Genomic DNA, 15,741 nt, shown 5'->3' with positions numbered 1-15,741 from the left:
CACTTCGTATTTCATGGTGAAGAAGCCGTCGCCCCCGATCCCCTCGAGCGCGAAGGCCTGGACGATCGGCCACTTCTCCACGATGAACATGTCAAATATCTGCAGGTGGCCTGCAAAGCAAGCACAGCAACATTCCCTCACAAATCCTGGCATTTCAGCTCTCCCTGAGTTCTTGGGATTCACAGATTCAGTTGTAGAAAAATCCAATTTTTGTACAGCTGAAAATCTTGAAGCGAAAAATATTTTTCACACAGATGGCAATTTTAGAAGCTCCTCTACGCCCTAAATTTTATCCCTTTTTCTCAAGGTACTCCACACCTCCTTGCAAACTTCATTACATGTTGATTAACAATTAAAATTCAAGGGAGCTTTGCTTACTCCATTTCCTCAAATACTTGGCCATAAGTAAATACTGTCAACCCTACAGAATCCCAGAATGGGAAAGGACCTTAAAGTTCATCCCATTCCTCCCCTGCCATGGGCAGGGACACCTTCCACCATCCTAGGTTGCTCCAAATCCTGTCCAGCCTGGCCTGGGACAATTTCAAGGATCTAGGGGCAGCCACAGCTTCTCTGGAATACCCTGTGCCAGGGCCTGCCACCCTCACAGGGAGGAATTTCTTCCATCATCCCCATTTAATCAGAATTTTAAGTTGAGGGAGATTAAAACTTCCTCCTGGCACTTCTACTAATGACTTTTCAAGCAGTCAGAGCATATCAGCCTTCCCTAAGGGAAGCAATAAAGAATTAGGAATAAAAAAAGAATGCAAGATTACACTGCTGAAGCTCAAGGCTGGCTCCAGATCCCAACAGGAAGCCATGCAGGGCAGGTTTTTTTTCAATTCTAAGAAAGGAAACTTGCATAAAGAAATGTTTATTCTCCCCTTCCATAAAGAAGGATTTATCTGGAGCTCCCATGGGAACAGAGAACTTCTGTATCAGCTCAAGACACTGCTCTGAATGCAAATCATTTCTCTGCCTCACGCTGGGGCCATTCGCTCCCCAGATGAACTCTGAGGGCTTCCAGTTCTCAGAAAGAAATTCAAGTCTTAAGGGAAAAGATGCTAAAAGGAAGCCAATGACTTACTAATCCTTATTTCTCTCCCAAGGCAAGGAAATCTTCATTCCCTGAAGCTGCAGGGGGCAAAAATACCTCCACTCTGTGTTGGAACTCTAGATGCTGAGAATTTTAAGCTTTCTAAGTTGAAAAGCACAGACCCACAAGAGAATAAAATATTTAACCTAAGGCTGTAGAGAAGGCTTCCAAAATTGATTGACAACACTATGATTACAAGTGTGTAATTTGAATAAGAGTGTGCAATATCACAAAGTAGAAAACTTAAAGTTTTAAAATATCGTAATATATATAAAGCTAAGACAGAAGTTTTAAAGTAGTAGCTAGTTGCTCTTCCTCACCTTCCTCTTTGTGATTTTAAGTCATATTTTGTGATTAGACAAAAAAAGTCCACATTGCAGGACACAAAAGATTAGTTATTGAGTTAAAAATAACTTAAATATTCCTTAATTAGCTAGTTTAACCTTAAAATAACTTGTAAAGAAAGATAGTTAGCCATTTTATACCTTGTTAGTGAAATACTACAGAACTCACTACTTATGAAACTGTAAAATAAATTTTTTTAAAAATATAAGTCTGAACTTGAAATACCATCTCAAGTACCTTCAATCTCAACCTTAACAAAAACAAATAAATTAAAAAAAAATAAACCCAAAACACAACAAGTCTGAGCATAACCCACCCTACCTTGGCAGCTGTAGGGGATCCCGATGCGGCTGCAATCCCGGACCATGTCCACAAAGCTGGAAATCTTGAATTCCTCTGCAGCTTCTTCATCTTCGTACTGAAAGAAGCCATTTAAAATCAAATTGGATTAGGCATGCCCTAATTTGATTGGTAGGAAAGAGAAGATGCAGCATGTAAAGCACTAAAATATCACCTACAGCCTCCAGGAGCTCAAGTACCTCTTTTTGGGAGGTGCTTTGGGATTTTGGAAATCCCATCGTGGCAGGGATGTACTCAAGCCAATGGAAATTGGAAAAAAAAATCATTTTGAATCATGACATATGTAGGCATAATTATAGACTTTATTGTCAGCTTTCAGTGAAATCTTTCCACATCTAGATTTGGAAGATAGAAGTAATTTTGAGCATACCAACTGATGTGCAACAAAAATATGCCACTGAGGGAAAAAAAATTAAAATAAGATACTGTATTACCAGCTAAGCAACACTGAGCATGGAAAATCAATGACAGAACAGCCCCAGGTCATAGATTAGACAATAAGAACCAGTTTTGGTCTGAGAGAGAGGTGAACTGCAGGAAAAGGAGGCAAGAACAGGAGAAACCTTCATGCAATTCTGTCTGAACTGAAGACTTCAGCAGACTGAAGAGCAAAAATCCTAACTCAGAAAAGCATAAAAGCCAGACTGAAGAGACAAATCACACTAAAGTCATTTTTGTAACAGAACACAAACCTGAAAACACACTGACTTTGACCTGAAAAGCAGTTTAGCAGCAAGTCTGGAACCAACAGGTCTAGCCCTGCTGGATTCTTCAAGAGCCACTTGTTTTCTGGAGCAAGATCAGAAGGCAGAGGTGTTTTGCTTATTTTATTTTATTTTTATGTGCAGTGCTCTGAGCTTCTTATCAAGGCAAATGACATGATGATGAAGTTTTTGTGAGCTTCAGGGTACACCCAACACATTTATTTTGAGAAGTTCTTTTAAGCCAAGCCTGAATTTAAGATGCAGCCCCAGCTCCTCCATGGTGTGTTCCCTTCTTCAATCCCAGGAAGCCAGATCAAAGTTGCAGTTCAAAGCCAAGCCCCAAACAACTGCCAGTTTCTCAAGACTTAAAAATGTCCCTGGAATAAAAACTTGGGTTTTGGCAGGGTGCTAAAGGCTTGCTCAAAATCTGCTGTTGCAGATTGTCACAGTTCAACTGTGACATCCCTAAATTTACTTCAGCAAATTTCTGTATTTTATCCTATTTGGCCACTTGGAACATGGGCTTTTTTTTTTTTTTGTAATATGGGATTTTTTTTTTCCCCAATAACTAGGATATTCCCTTAAATTCCTGTGGTCTAGTTAAAGCAAGTAGGAAGGAAAAAAGGAAGCAGAAGCTCTGTGTTTTGCCAGAGCCAGGAACAGCATTGCTTTATTTATTTCCAAAATTTTTGTGCTTTTTTGGTTTCATTTTCATGAAGTTATTTCTATCACTAAAGTAAGTACTTAAAAGCCACTGCAGGCAATTCTCCTGTAAACAGGATGCACTTAAAGCCTGACACAGCAAGGTTTTGTTTGTATTTCAGCAGTAATCTAGGAAACTGGCAATTCTTATACATTGGAAATGTGACTGGAAGTCTTCAGTTCACTCACACCAAACAGCAGTGAAGTACAAGTGCATTTTCAGCTTCCAAATCCAAACCTTTCCCTATTTTCCAAGAAGAACAAGGCACATGGTTCACCTTGCCAGTTACATAATTTTTTTCTAGCCAACACTGTGTGATTAAGGCTCCTGCTTACCATGATAAATCATATCAAAGCCTATAAGCAGATGAAGCTTAAAATTCAATAGCTGAGAATGCAGCTGCACTGGCAACTGTGTGGTAAGAACTTCTCTGCTCCTGATTCCAAAGTGCACGTGTTCTCCCAGCATCAGATTTGCCCTTTCAGCAAGGATTTTGGCAACAAAAAAGCCTTGTGAAGCCAGGCTTTAGCTTTTGCTGTGGCATGTTTCAACCTGGGGCTCAGCTGTTGTTATCCTAACAAGAATTATGCCTCTCTGCTGCATTCCTGGAATTGCATCCACAACAAGTTTTGGGATCCATGGACAAGGTATTTATAAACTGGAGCAAGATCAGTGGAGGGCCACCACAATCAGTGGGCTGCAGCACTTGTCCCAGAAGGAGAGATCCAGGCTTGCTCAATATGTTCACCTCAAACCCACCAAAATATTACTGAGATGGTGAAGTCAGGCTCTCCACAGTGGTCATGAAAAAAGACATGATTTAAAACAAGCCAGGCTTGGGTTTGACAAAAGGAAACACTTTTTCACTAGGAGGACAGTGGGAAAATGCAGCACAGAGCCAGCAGAGGTTCTGCAGTCATCCTTGGATGCTTTCAACACCCAGCTGCAAAAAAAACTTGAGTAACCTGATCTCACCACTGAAGCAGGAGGCTGGAAAAGATGATCTCCAGAGGCTCCTTGCAATCTGAATTACTTCCTAATTCTGTGATCTAAGCTATCAGCCAGACACATAAAAACACAACCAGTCTATTGGAAGCCCCATCACTTCCAAGCTGGAAACCCAAGGGAACAAAAAGTTTCTCTCCCTGACTTTCCTATTCATTTTTCCCCTGGCTTCACTCACCATCACAGGCTCCAAACCCACTCCCTGCAGAATTCAGCATAATTCTTAACTTAGAAAAGGAACTACACAGAACTTCATGTAGGAAGAGGCATTTCCAGTCTCCACTGGAATGAAAAGGTCCTTATTCTACACCCAAAGAGTATTTTCATTTTTCACACCTCTAAAAATACTTCACAACAATAAATGGACTTTTTCTAGAATACTTTGACTTTTAAGTTCAAGATGAAAGTCACATCAGTCATGGGATGTAGTGGAAGTGAGATTAACAGTTTGACAGATTAACAGATTAACAGATTGACAGAAAGATTTAATAGTTAAAATGAAAATACATAATGAAATCTCTATTTTAAAGGACTTACTAAGCCCATCTTTTCTAATATTCTCAAACTACTGGCAGACAATGCAACCATTGCTTTGGCAGCAAACAAGGCTGATGTGGGAAATCTCAGCATTGACTGTGATACTTTATTCACATTTTGCATTTTTCACAACCCAATTTTTTTCCCCTCATTAAAATATCACTTAGATCAAAACAACAGCAATTAATGGGAGAGAGGAGCAATTTGTCCTCACACTCCAAAAAATAAAAGTATTGACAACATATTCTTCTTGCAGACTTTAGCAAGGATATACACACATATCACACCTCTGCTGAGGAGGAAAGAGGAAAAAAGGCTTCTGGAAAGAATGTTTTTAAAAGTTTCAATTTAAGGATCAGCTCATTAACAAGTTCATTAGCAAATCTTGTCTGCATTCATTTTTCACTTACCTCATTTTCAGTCAGACAGTGGAAATGCAAGTTCCTCCAGTGTGCCACATAGGGTAAAAGATGATTGTAATTCACAGGGTTGCAGTACAGATGAACACTGTCAGGTTTTATTAATATGATTATATCTGCAACAAGCAGAACAAACATTCCATCATCAGAACTCCACACACTACAGAAACTGAACAGAAAACATTTTTTCTATTACGCATTCCATTAAAAAAAGAAAATTCTTCAGCTATCTGAATGCAGTGCAATTCCTGATTTCTTTTAAACAAGCAGAAGAAGCAGTTGGCAGCCACAGACAGTTCCAAGCACAAGAGCACTTGTTACTGTTCCAGACAACGGGGGGGTAATTCCCAAATCTTGCACAGAACTTGCATCAGCCTGTCCTTTGTGCAGCCAAGAGGGTCAGGATGAGTCTTCCCAGAACACTTCCAGAATTCTGAATTCCAGCAGCTCTTGCCTAACGTTACATCAGAGTTGCTTCAACTAAAAACTATCAACACCACAGTCTATGGGGGAGATATCCAAAAGTTTCATACAAATAAGAGAATAATAAGCTGTGATCACAGGGCCACATTCCAAGTATGACAAAGGTGAGCAAATGCGGGGAAGTAAAAAGAGCTCAAGTATTTTAGAAGTGCAGAGGTGTGATCACACAGTATTAACAACATGTACATGCATACATTGACTGAACTAATGGACTGTAACTGGGTAAGTTTACAACATTTGAGGTAAATTGTGGAGCATAATACATAGGAATTATACATATTTTTTTATGTTTAAAAATTAGTCCTTCAGCAGTGTTCCTAAGAAGATCCTTCAGCAGTGTTTCTAAGAAACATTTTCCAGGCATATACAGACAACGTGAGACTTAATGACCTTTATTTTTTTTTTTCTTATGTCACTTTTTCTGCTCATCTTCTGTCCAGAACAGGTAAAAATGCTGAGAACATTACTCACCATCCAGAACTTCCTCAGGAAAACCTGTCCTTTCAAAGTCGTTGTTGTTCTGGTTGTACAAACCAAAGAGCAGATAATTTGCCAGCTCCCTGCACCCTTCATTGTATCGACTGTCTATCCCTGCAGAAGCAAAACCACAGGAGAATTGTTGTGTGTCCTAATACTGCACACCTGAAAAGTTTCTTTTCTTCCCCAATTTAATAAATTTTAAAGCAGGAGTATGAACTCAACTCCTCAACTGAACACATTGAGAGAACAGTAAGGAAAAAGGAGTTTTTGCAAGATCACTGCCACACACTGACATCCCCCTTTCAACCTAAATCCACGAGTATTCCTTAAAAATTTTAAATGTCTTGTTTTCTGCCATGCTCTGAATCTAAAATTCCATTTTTTCTAGTAATTCAAACATCTGTCTGGATGCATTCTAATTAATATGTTCTTGATTGAAGCTTCCTAACAAACTAATCCCGTGACCCAAATCTCCTGCTTTAGAATACATGATTAAACATTATCTTATCAGTGTTATAGAGCAATCCCTGAGTCACCAGAGAGCCACTGCAGACTTCTGACAATTTGTAAAAAGGTGTTCTGACAAAAAATATGGGGCACAAAGAGCTTCCAAGGAAACTTTTCCTGGTCCTTGGGAAAATTAAGTGAAAACAGCTGAAGATCTGGAGCATGAAGAGACAAAAGATGAATACAAAAGGAAAGGAATGAAGACACAGATTTAGAAATTATTTTCATCAATCTTCACCTCTCTGGATGACAGTCACAGTCATAATTCTACTGTAATAAACCCAGGATTTTCAAACAAGTACAACTGCACATAAAGCACCATCCTTACTATTCACATTTCACAGAGGTCACCAGTCTTGACTGCCAAAAATTCCTCTAATGGCAAGTTTTCCTACCAAGTTATATTAGAATTCAGTGGAATGCTTGCCAACAAGCTTGGATTTGTTACATTAGGATACAGTGGAATGGCTGCCAACAAATTAGGATTTGTTACCACTGTTAAAGGAGAGATCAGGACATTGATAATGTAATAACATGGCCTGAACATTTGAGTCTCAGCACTTGAACTGGAAACCAAAACAGCCAAGAGTCACCTGGACTTGGCAAAAATTGAAACAAACCTTAGGTTCTCCTGTTTATGCTCCTTTTTCATGTTATGCTTCAGCTTTAGAGGGCTAACCAGATAATGTGTCTGCATCCAGCTACTGAATCCCACATCTTAATAAACTCCTTGTTCAGTAATTTTGGGCAGCTCACATGTATTCCAAGGTATCTGATATTTAGTGGAAAGCTGCCTCACATCTGTCCCAGCTTTCTCAGCCCTCAAAGTTGTTAATTTTCCAGCCATAATCTTTGAATTCTCATTCTCCTGCTGCTTCTGACCTCTCACTCACAGGTGTCCCTCTGTTTTATTTACATTTTCAGCCCCATGAAAGCAGGCACACCAATGTAATCTGGAATTCAATGGGATTCAACATACAAATATTGCTGCCAAAGCTCTCGTGTCTAGGTGGGATTTTAGTTACAAACAAGTGGAGACTCCCTTCTTGCAGGAAGAAACTGTCCCATTGTTTTAGGGAAACTCTATTTAAATATAATCAGTCTCCTTGGAATCAGCTGCAGCCTTGGCAAGTGAGCACACATGATCTCCTGAGGATAATCTGTTTCACTGATTACCTGCCCGAGGCACCTTCTGAAGGCTCAGAGGAGCAATAATCTGGCACAGACACACTGAAAAGAGCTGGGAATGTCCAGCCCAGAAAAGAGAAGGCTCCAGAAAGACCTCAGAGCCCCTTCCAGTGCTAAAGGGGCTCCAGGAGAGCTGGAGAGGGACTTGGGACAAGGGCATGGAGGGACAGGACAAGGGGGAATGGTTCCCCAGTACCAGAGGGCAGGGTTGGATGGGATATGGGGAAGGAATTGTTCCCTGTGAGTGTGGGGAGGTCCTGGTACAGGGTGCCCAGAGAAGCTGTGGTTGCCCCTGGATCCCTGGAAGTGTCCAAAACCAGGCTGGACAGGGCTTGGAGCAACCTGGGATAGTGGAAGGTGTCCCTGCCACAGAGTTAAAACCACGTAATCTTTAAGATCCCTCCAATTTAAACTATTCTATGATCCTGTGATTCTAATTTCTGGAATTTTTGTTTTCCTTAAAGCTGGGCCATGTTTTCAGTGATTGTTCTTTACCTGGGACTTTCTGCAGTCTCAGAGTTCACAATAATTAAGAAATACTGCAGTGACATCAGTTAACATGTTTTATGGAATTAAATTAGCAGCAAAGGCAAAAGCAAAGAGTTTGAGATTTTATCTGGGTATAGCAGCTCAGAGCAGGGAAAATCTTCCAAGCCAAACCCCAAACCCCTGCTTTTTCAGTTAATGACAGAAGGAGAGGAAGAGAAAACAAAAGATCTTAAAGGGGGACAGCTGACAAATTTAACTCTTATAATAGAGGACATGGGTGAATTTAGTGCTTACAGATCACTGACAACCATGCAGGGAAGGCATTTGTTTAACATAAAACCATGAATTCTGCAGAATATTTGGCATTTGTGGTTTACTTGGGTCTTTCAAGTGTCCTGTCCAGACAGGAGCCTTCACACTGAGGCTTTAGTAATATTCTACAGAAACATATGGAGTTAAAGGAACAGATATAGTTAGCAGAAAACAAACAGGAAACGAAACAATGACCAAGATAAGATACCCCCGAGAGCATATCAGGAATCCTCCCCAGAACAATGGGCAAGGCCATTAATTAGGAAAGCCCGACGCCTGTCTCCAGCTGAGCTGGGAGTCTGTAACTCCCCCGCCTGTTCCCAAACCGTGGCCGGGTGTGGGCAGGCAGTGAGTCAGCCTGAGCCCCGAAATTCCTGCTCTGCTCCCCAGGCAGGGCAGGGCTCAGCTGCCCGTTCCGTTTGCTACACGGGCAGAAAACTTTCTGGCCAAATCCGGTGGGGAAATCTGTCTGCTGGATAAAGTAAAGTGGGTGCAGGATACCCCAGGGCACCGGCAGGGATGTGAAATGCACGTGGGGACAGGAGGGAATGGACACATCACCTCTACACAGCTCTGGAACTGCTGGCAGAATAATCCTTAAATAATCCTTCCAATTGTCTCTGTTTGGAAAGGGAATGGGATGAACGATCAGAGCAATGTACTAAAGGTTCTCAGAATGTGGGAGAAACCCCAGCAGGGAGAGCTCTGGGTGGGATGGATAAAATGGAAAAAAAAAAAATCTAAAAAAGATCATGTGAACATTATCTTTCTTGGTTCTATTTTCTTTCTCACATATTGCTTTCTTCATTATTTATTTAGATTATATATTTATAATCTAGAGTGTATATATATATATATATATATATATAAAAATTACATTATTTATATAATCTATATTATTATATAAATTATATATTATATTATATATTTTATATTATAATTATATATTTTTATATAAATCAGATTATTTCTATAAATCTAGAATATTTATATATAACTAATCTAGATTATTTATTTAGTTTATATATTTTATAGTAATATATAAATAATAGATATTGATATATTATAGATTGTATTATATAATATATCACTATATTTTATATTATATATTAATATCTAAATATATATTATTATATTACTCTAAATATATACTCTATAACATAAAATTATTATATATGATATTCCATATAATATATAAAATATATATAAATACATTATCTATATAATATTTTTTATATATATTATATATAATATGTATCAACTAAAAACATAATCTAAATAAATCATCTAGATTATTTATAATCTAAAAAAGCAATATGTGAACAGAACCAAAGTAAAATAAATATTTACTGGAACAGCCTTGACAGTATCACTCTTCAAGGAGAATAAAAAATAAATAGCAATATTTGCAAAAACTCAGCTCAGCTGTGCTGAATGGTGCAACAGTTTAATCCACCACCAGAGCAGCTACAACTGCAGCCAGTTACAAACACATGCTGCTCACAGCAAATGCACATCCTCAGGAATCACAGCAACAGAACCACGAGCTGAACATCTCTGCTGAAAGGTAAGATGCCAAGAAACACCACTATCATAAAAAAATAGTTCACAGTATCATTTAAGTAGATCAGTTTGAGCAGCAACACACAGCTGAGGCATCACAGCTTTTAAAAGACATTTGACATGCCAACCTCCAAATTCCTTTTTCATGTCAGTTGTGAGGCCTTTTCTCCCCAGCAAAGAGTGCAGGAATGTTACCATGCAACCCCTTCAAAATCAGATTAGAGGATTCCTTTTAAAAATCAGCTGTAACCACATTTAAATACTTGTATCAACAGTGGGTCAGTTCCCATCTCTCTCTGGGATCTCACAATGCTGGGTTTAATTTTAGTACAAATATTAATGAACTTGAAGCAAGCTGTGGAAGTTTATACAGGTTTTATCTCACAGCCCAATATGAAACTAAAGTTGAGGTGAGGGAACTGCATTAACTCCAGGCTATTAAAAGCAGCCAAGTGAAACAGAACATGCACTGACTGTAAAAAAACATAGTTGTGAGTATTCACTTTCCACACAAGTCAAGAGGATGTAAAACTACATGGGTTTTGTCATCAGAAGCTTGTATTTGATGACAGATTTAATGCATTTATAACAGTGACATGCCTGTTTCATGGAAGTCATGCCAAAAATTCTGCAGACTACAGGAGCCAGGCCAGAGCAGACAAGAGTCCCATTGTGGGTGCTGAGAGATCAGGGCAAAGCACAAATCTCCCAACAAAACACACCTCCTGTATTTCCATACCACAAGTGCTTATTTATTAAGAGGTATGTTCTTATGAATAGAATTAAATCCTCCACACGACACTGAGGATTACACAAAGCAATTCCTTTGTTTTCCTTAAAGCTGGGCCGTGTTTTCAGTGACTGTTCTTTACCTGGGACTTTCTGCAGTCTCAGAGTTCACAATAATTTTATGGAATTAAATTAGCAGCAAAGGCAAAACCCAAGGAGTTTATCCTGTATGATTAAGTTTCACTGGAAGGCTGACACAGTGACCTCACAGAGCTTCTGGCTGTACAGTTACTACTTAGTCAGAGACTTAACCTCTTACCCCAGACAATGCAGGGTAGGAAGGGTCAGCTGTACAGTTAGCACTGACTAGAAGAAAATGAGGTTATATATATTTATACATTTCGTTTTGTGGTCCACTAACTGAGCTTTGAGTTTTCTTGCTACATAATTAAAAAACAGAATAAAACAAAACAAAAAAAAAAAAGACTGTGATATCACTTCCTATACAGAACTTCTTTAGTGCTACAGCAGATTTCTTCTCTTAAACTGCAATATATTATTTAAACAATTACTCCTCAGTCCTTTTCTCTAAGGACTCAAGTTTTTAATAATAATGTCTGCATTTTTCCTTTAAGATCTTGACACTGATTATATAACATTAAACAAGAGTCAATGAAATGGTATTAAGGCAATACAAAACCCCTGTTATTTTCCTACAGCACACTTGCACATGTGCTCCTTTATTTCCTGCTGCCCTTTTCTCCCAGTCCCAGAAGACATAAAGCACTGAAACCACATTAATTTCACGTGCCAACATTTAACTCCTAACTGCTTCCTGGGTTTCTTAGGCCACTCTTTAAAATTCTTTGCTCAAAATTAGTAAATAGGTTGAAGAATTGTTTAGGGAGGAGAGAGTGTAACATCAGCTGTTCATGCCCTGAGAAACCAGGCTGGGGTTTGGAGCAGCAAAATGATTTTCTTCTTTCTGAAACTCATGGTATCTTTATCAGCATAATGAGAACAAAAAATGTAACACTAACCTAAAATGCAGAGGATTCCATCAGGCTGAGATTTGCTGCTCTGTGTCAGGATAGTCTGAATATTTCGGAGGCGGCTGCAGCTGCAAAAGAAAGAGAATTTGTCCTCAAGGTCACTGTTGAGAAATGTCCAACTGGGAGGCTGAAGAGCTGACCCAGCTTTGTTTTCTTTATTACAGAAAGTAAATGGACACACTTCAACATGGGGATTTCTTCTTGAGACATGGACCTTAAATCAAACCGTTCCTGATTATTTTTGCCCACTAAAAGATGAAGTCCACAGCACTGAGAGAGGAGAGGAATTTTTAACTATTCCTTCAAGCCACGAGCTCTGTTAATCTCCAGCGTGGCAAAAATTGCTGCTCAGTTTGCTCTCACCTGGCCAGCAAAATTCCCTTTTCTACCAGAGAAGCAAAAAGCAAAGTAACATCAGAAGGGACCACGGGTGCACCTACATCCCAACAAGAGTTTGGGAAAGAGTTCTGGCACCTCCAGCACCATCAGGAGAATCATTAAGGTTGGAAAAGACCTCCAAGATCATCAATTCAAACATGAAAGAGAAATTAAACAAATTTTGCCAAATATTGCTGAGATTTTTTTTACCATAAAAATGAATCATTTATTATATAAATTTTAATTCATCTGTCCAATATTTATCTTTAAACCAGGCAAAAATTCCATCTGCAACAGCCAGACAGATTTTTTTATAATCAAAGTGAATAGTTCATTATATACATTTTAATTCAGTTGCCCAATATGCATCTCTCAGCTACAACAGCCACACAGAGAGCAACACAATTTGTGCTTCCAGGCAACATTCTGTGAGTTTGTTTAAATACAGATAAAAGACAAGAAATTTCACTGTTGATATTACTGAATGGGATTTTTTGTTTATAGACTTGTTTATAGAACTATGAGCTGTTCAGCTCCAGGAAACAAATGTCTCTAACAGAAGCACTCAAATAGAGCTAAATTTATGAGCAGTTCAAACAAACAATAAAGTAAGGTCAAATATTTCTATTTTCAGCATTACTTTAGCCAAGTAAAAAAGCAAATAGGTCTTTTCAGCAATACTACAATTATCATGCTCTACTTTTTCTGAAAGAAAGATTGTACATGAAAGGTTTCCATTATGGCAAATCTAAGTGAAATTCAAACATCAGTGATAAAGGACACACAACACTTCATTTGGAGATACTTCCACAGGAAGCACAAAGTCACTGCAGTCTCCAGCATTAATTTTATCCCTTTTTAGGTGAAATGTTTCAGTTCTGAATCCCTCAATTTTCCTTTTTACCTGGAATATTTCAATTAATATTACATGGATGGATGGATGGATGGATGGATGGATGGATGGATGGATGGATGGATGGATGGATGGATGGATATTTTGATCCAGTCTTAGATATGAAAACAGAAATTAAAGCTACTGATGACAGCAAAGACTTCATCAGGTACTATCAGATGTTTGCCCACATGGGTGATGCCAGGAAGTCCACAAAAACCACACAGAACTTTATGCTACACATTTAAGCAACTACTAATTATTCATTCTTCCAAACTTCACCTAAACCTGACTCTCACAGCTGTACAAAATTAAGGTTTGTATCTTATTCTGGAGAATTTTCATCCCATCATTAACCAGGAGCCCAGAGCAGCTGGCTGACAGATGATTCACTACAAGCTATTCAGAGCTCATCTTTTTATACTTCCCATATCACGAGATAGAGAGCAGAAAAAAAATCCCCAGACTCTTCACTGTGGGCACAAATTGCACTTATTTCATTTGTTGGTATGGAAACAGCAACACAAGTTGCACAAGCCCACAGTTATTTAAGAGCAGCTGCAGGATTGCTGGAGCCTCTGTGGAAAAAAAAAAAAAAAAAAAAATCCAAGAATATGAAAGCAACTTTTTGTACAAAGCTGTCCAGAAGTGAAATCTTTCTCAAAATGCTTCTTGACCTGCCTGCAAAGGAAATGTTTCCATGATTTCTCAGAGGATCTGAAGGACAAATTGGAAGGATTGGGAGAAAAACTATGTCCAAGGACTTCTGCATTGACACAGCAAGCAGCCCCCAGAGTGACTTTTAATAAAGCATTTTCCATATCAGAGGATGCATTTTCCTGTTCCTGCTCAAAGTGAGGAAAGAAGCAGTCAACAGGAAAAATGCTGAGGGCACAAAAAGGAGATTTTCCCTCAGCTCCTCAAAAACAAGATGCAATAATTCTTTTGCTGTTGTCAACTCTGAAGGCCAATTTAATTCTCCAGACAAAACCAGGTTTTTTTAAGGACCTGTAACATTTTTAGAACTTCTTAAGCATTATATACAGAGCAGCAATACACATCTTGATTTTGCTACCCTTTTTTTCCCCTCCCTGTACTGATCACTTACAGAAAAAATTGTTAGAATTCAATTTCACAAAGAACAATTATGGAAACTCATGGGGAAAGACTTCTTCCATTTCATTAAAAAATATTACCTAGGAAACAAGATAAGCTATTCCTAAGGTATTTAAATTTTAATTTCAAAGGCTTCTAAAGAGTGACCCAATAAAACACATTTATAATTTAAAAGAAGGTAGTGTTATGAGCCCGTGCAAGAAGACCAGAGCAGAGAAAAGCAAAATAAATGGTGTTTTCATCTTCTGGAGTTCTGGGAAAGTATTTTCTGATCAGTGCAAGTGTTGGGTAGAGAAAGGGAAGAAGAACTGGGAGAGGAGAATCCTTGCAGGTTGGGTATCTTTCCTTATTTTCAGGTTGGCAATTTTACTCTCCTTGAATTATTTTCATTATTTTTCAAATAAATTATAACTTTGGTGCAGCCCTTAAACATTTCTGCCAGGGTAAATGTGGATGTCAGTGCTGTGTGTCCCGACACAAAATGTGAAAGCACAGAGCAAATTATACATTCATTATTTCACAATAAGATGTTATGTCCAATAAAGGTATTTATTTCATTCTTAATATTAAACAGATATTTAGCAGAGTATTTTTCCTAGCCTTATTTAAGAAGTGAGAGAATTAGAGAATTCTTTGAAAAAGCTCCTTCACAGAAAAATTTTCAACGTCATTTCAAGTGTGGATAAATCATTACATTCAAAGGCTGACACTAAACACAGAAGACTTGTGTGCCTGAAGAAAGATGCCATTCAGAAATAGGGAAGAGAATAATTAGAATTCTTACAACATGCTTTTAAACAATACAGGCTAAACTGTGTATAAAGTCAGAGGGGGGAAAATAAAGGCATTTTCTTGGATTTCACATTCAACAGTCATCTGACAAAAACAAAAAGACTGTCCTGGGAACAAAAATCCATGACTTTTCCCATCTCCAAAACAAGCACTCATTTTTGTTTTGCTCCAGCAGCACAAATTCATATGGAAACAACAACCTCCACATAAACCTGTGGGCCTTGGGATGCTTCCCTGGAAGTTGTGGCTCTGGATCCACCATCTACATAACCACAATTACACATACAGTAACCTGCTGCTGAAAAAAAAAAAAACCACAAAAAAACAGGTGTGCTGGGAAACTAAGGAAGCTCCAAAATGCTGGATTTCACCAAGATTTGGGCAAGACAAGAGCTGGAAGCTATTTATCCATCTACGAGACAACTTCTGGAGCAGGTAAGAAGTTGAAATAAGTGAAGTGGGAATTTTTGCACCACTTTTGAGCAGAAGCTGGGATTTCTCTGTTGGTTTAAAGCAAGATAAAATCTCCTGGTGCTGCAAGGGATAGTCTCACCCTTCTCGCTGCCTTTCTGTCTGCACTAACGATCTCCA

The 15,741-nt window shown here is 38.6% G+C and overlaps 1 protein-coding gene across 1 annotated transcript in view; it reads right to left on the bottom strand.

The window, feature by feature from the left end:
- The window catches only part of DNAAF9 (dynein axonemal assembly factor 9), a 69,630-nt gene that overhangs the window by 47,182 nt on the left and 6,707 nt on the right, over positions 1 to 15,741 (bottom strand). The window contains exons 2-6 of the mRNA XM_021526813.3: positions 11,961 to 12,040; positions 6,124 to 6,243; positions 5,161 to 5,285; positions 1,763 to 1,859; positions 4 to 110 (exon numbers count right to left, since the gene is read on the bottom strand). Of these exons, the coding sequence (XP_021382488.3) occupies positions 4 to 110; positions 1,763 to 1,859; positions 5,161 to 5,285; positions 6,124 to 6,243; positions 11,961 to 12,040 (529 nt within the window). The remainder of the gene's footprint in view (positions 1 to 3; positions 111 to 1,762; positions 1,860 to 5,160; positions 5,286 to 6,123; positions 6,244 to 11,960; positions 12,041 to 15,741) is intronic.

This window comes from Lonchura striata, chromosome 4, assembly GCF_050655825.1.
Source record: "Lonchura striata isolate lonStrDom1 chromosome 4, ASM5065582v1, whole genome shotgun sequence".
Lineage (NCBI taxonomy): Eukaryota > Metazoa > Chordata > Aves > Passeriformes > Estrildidae > Lonchura > Lonchura striata.
The sequence above is the reverse complement of the archived record's forward strand: the minus strand, read 5'-3'. Positions and strand labels throughout refer to the sequence as shown.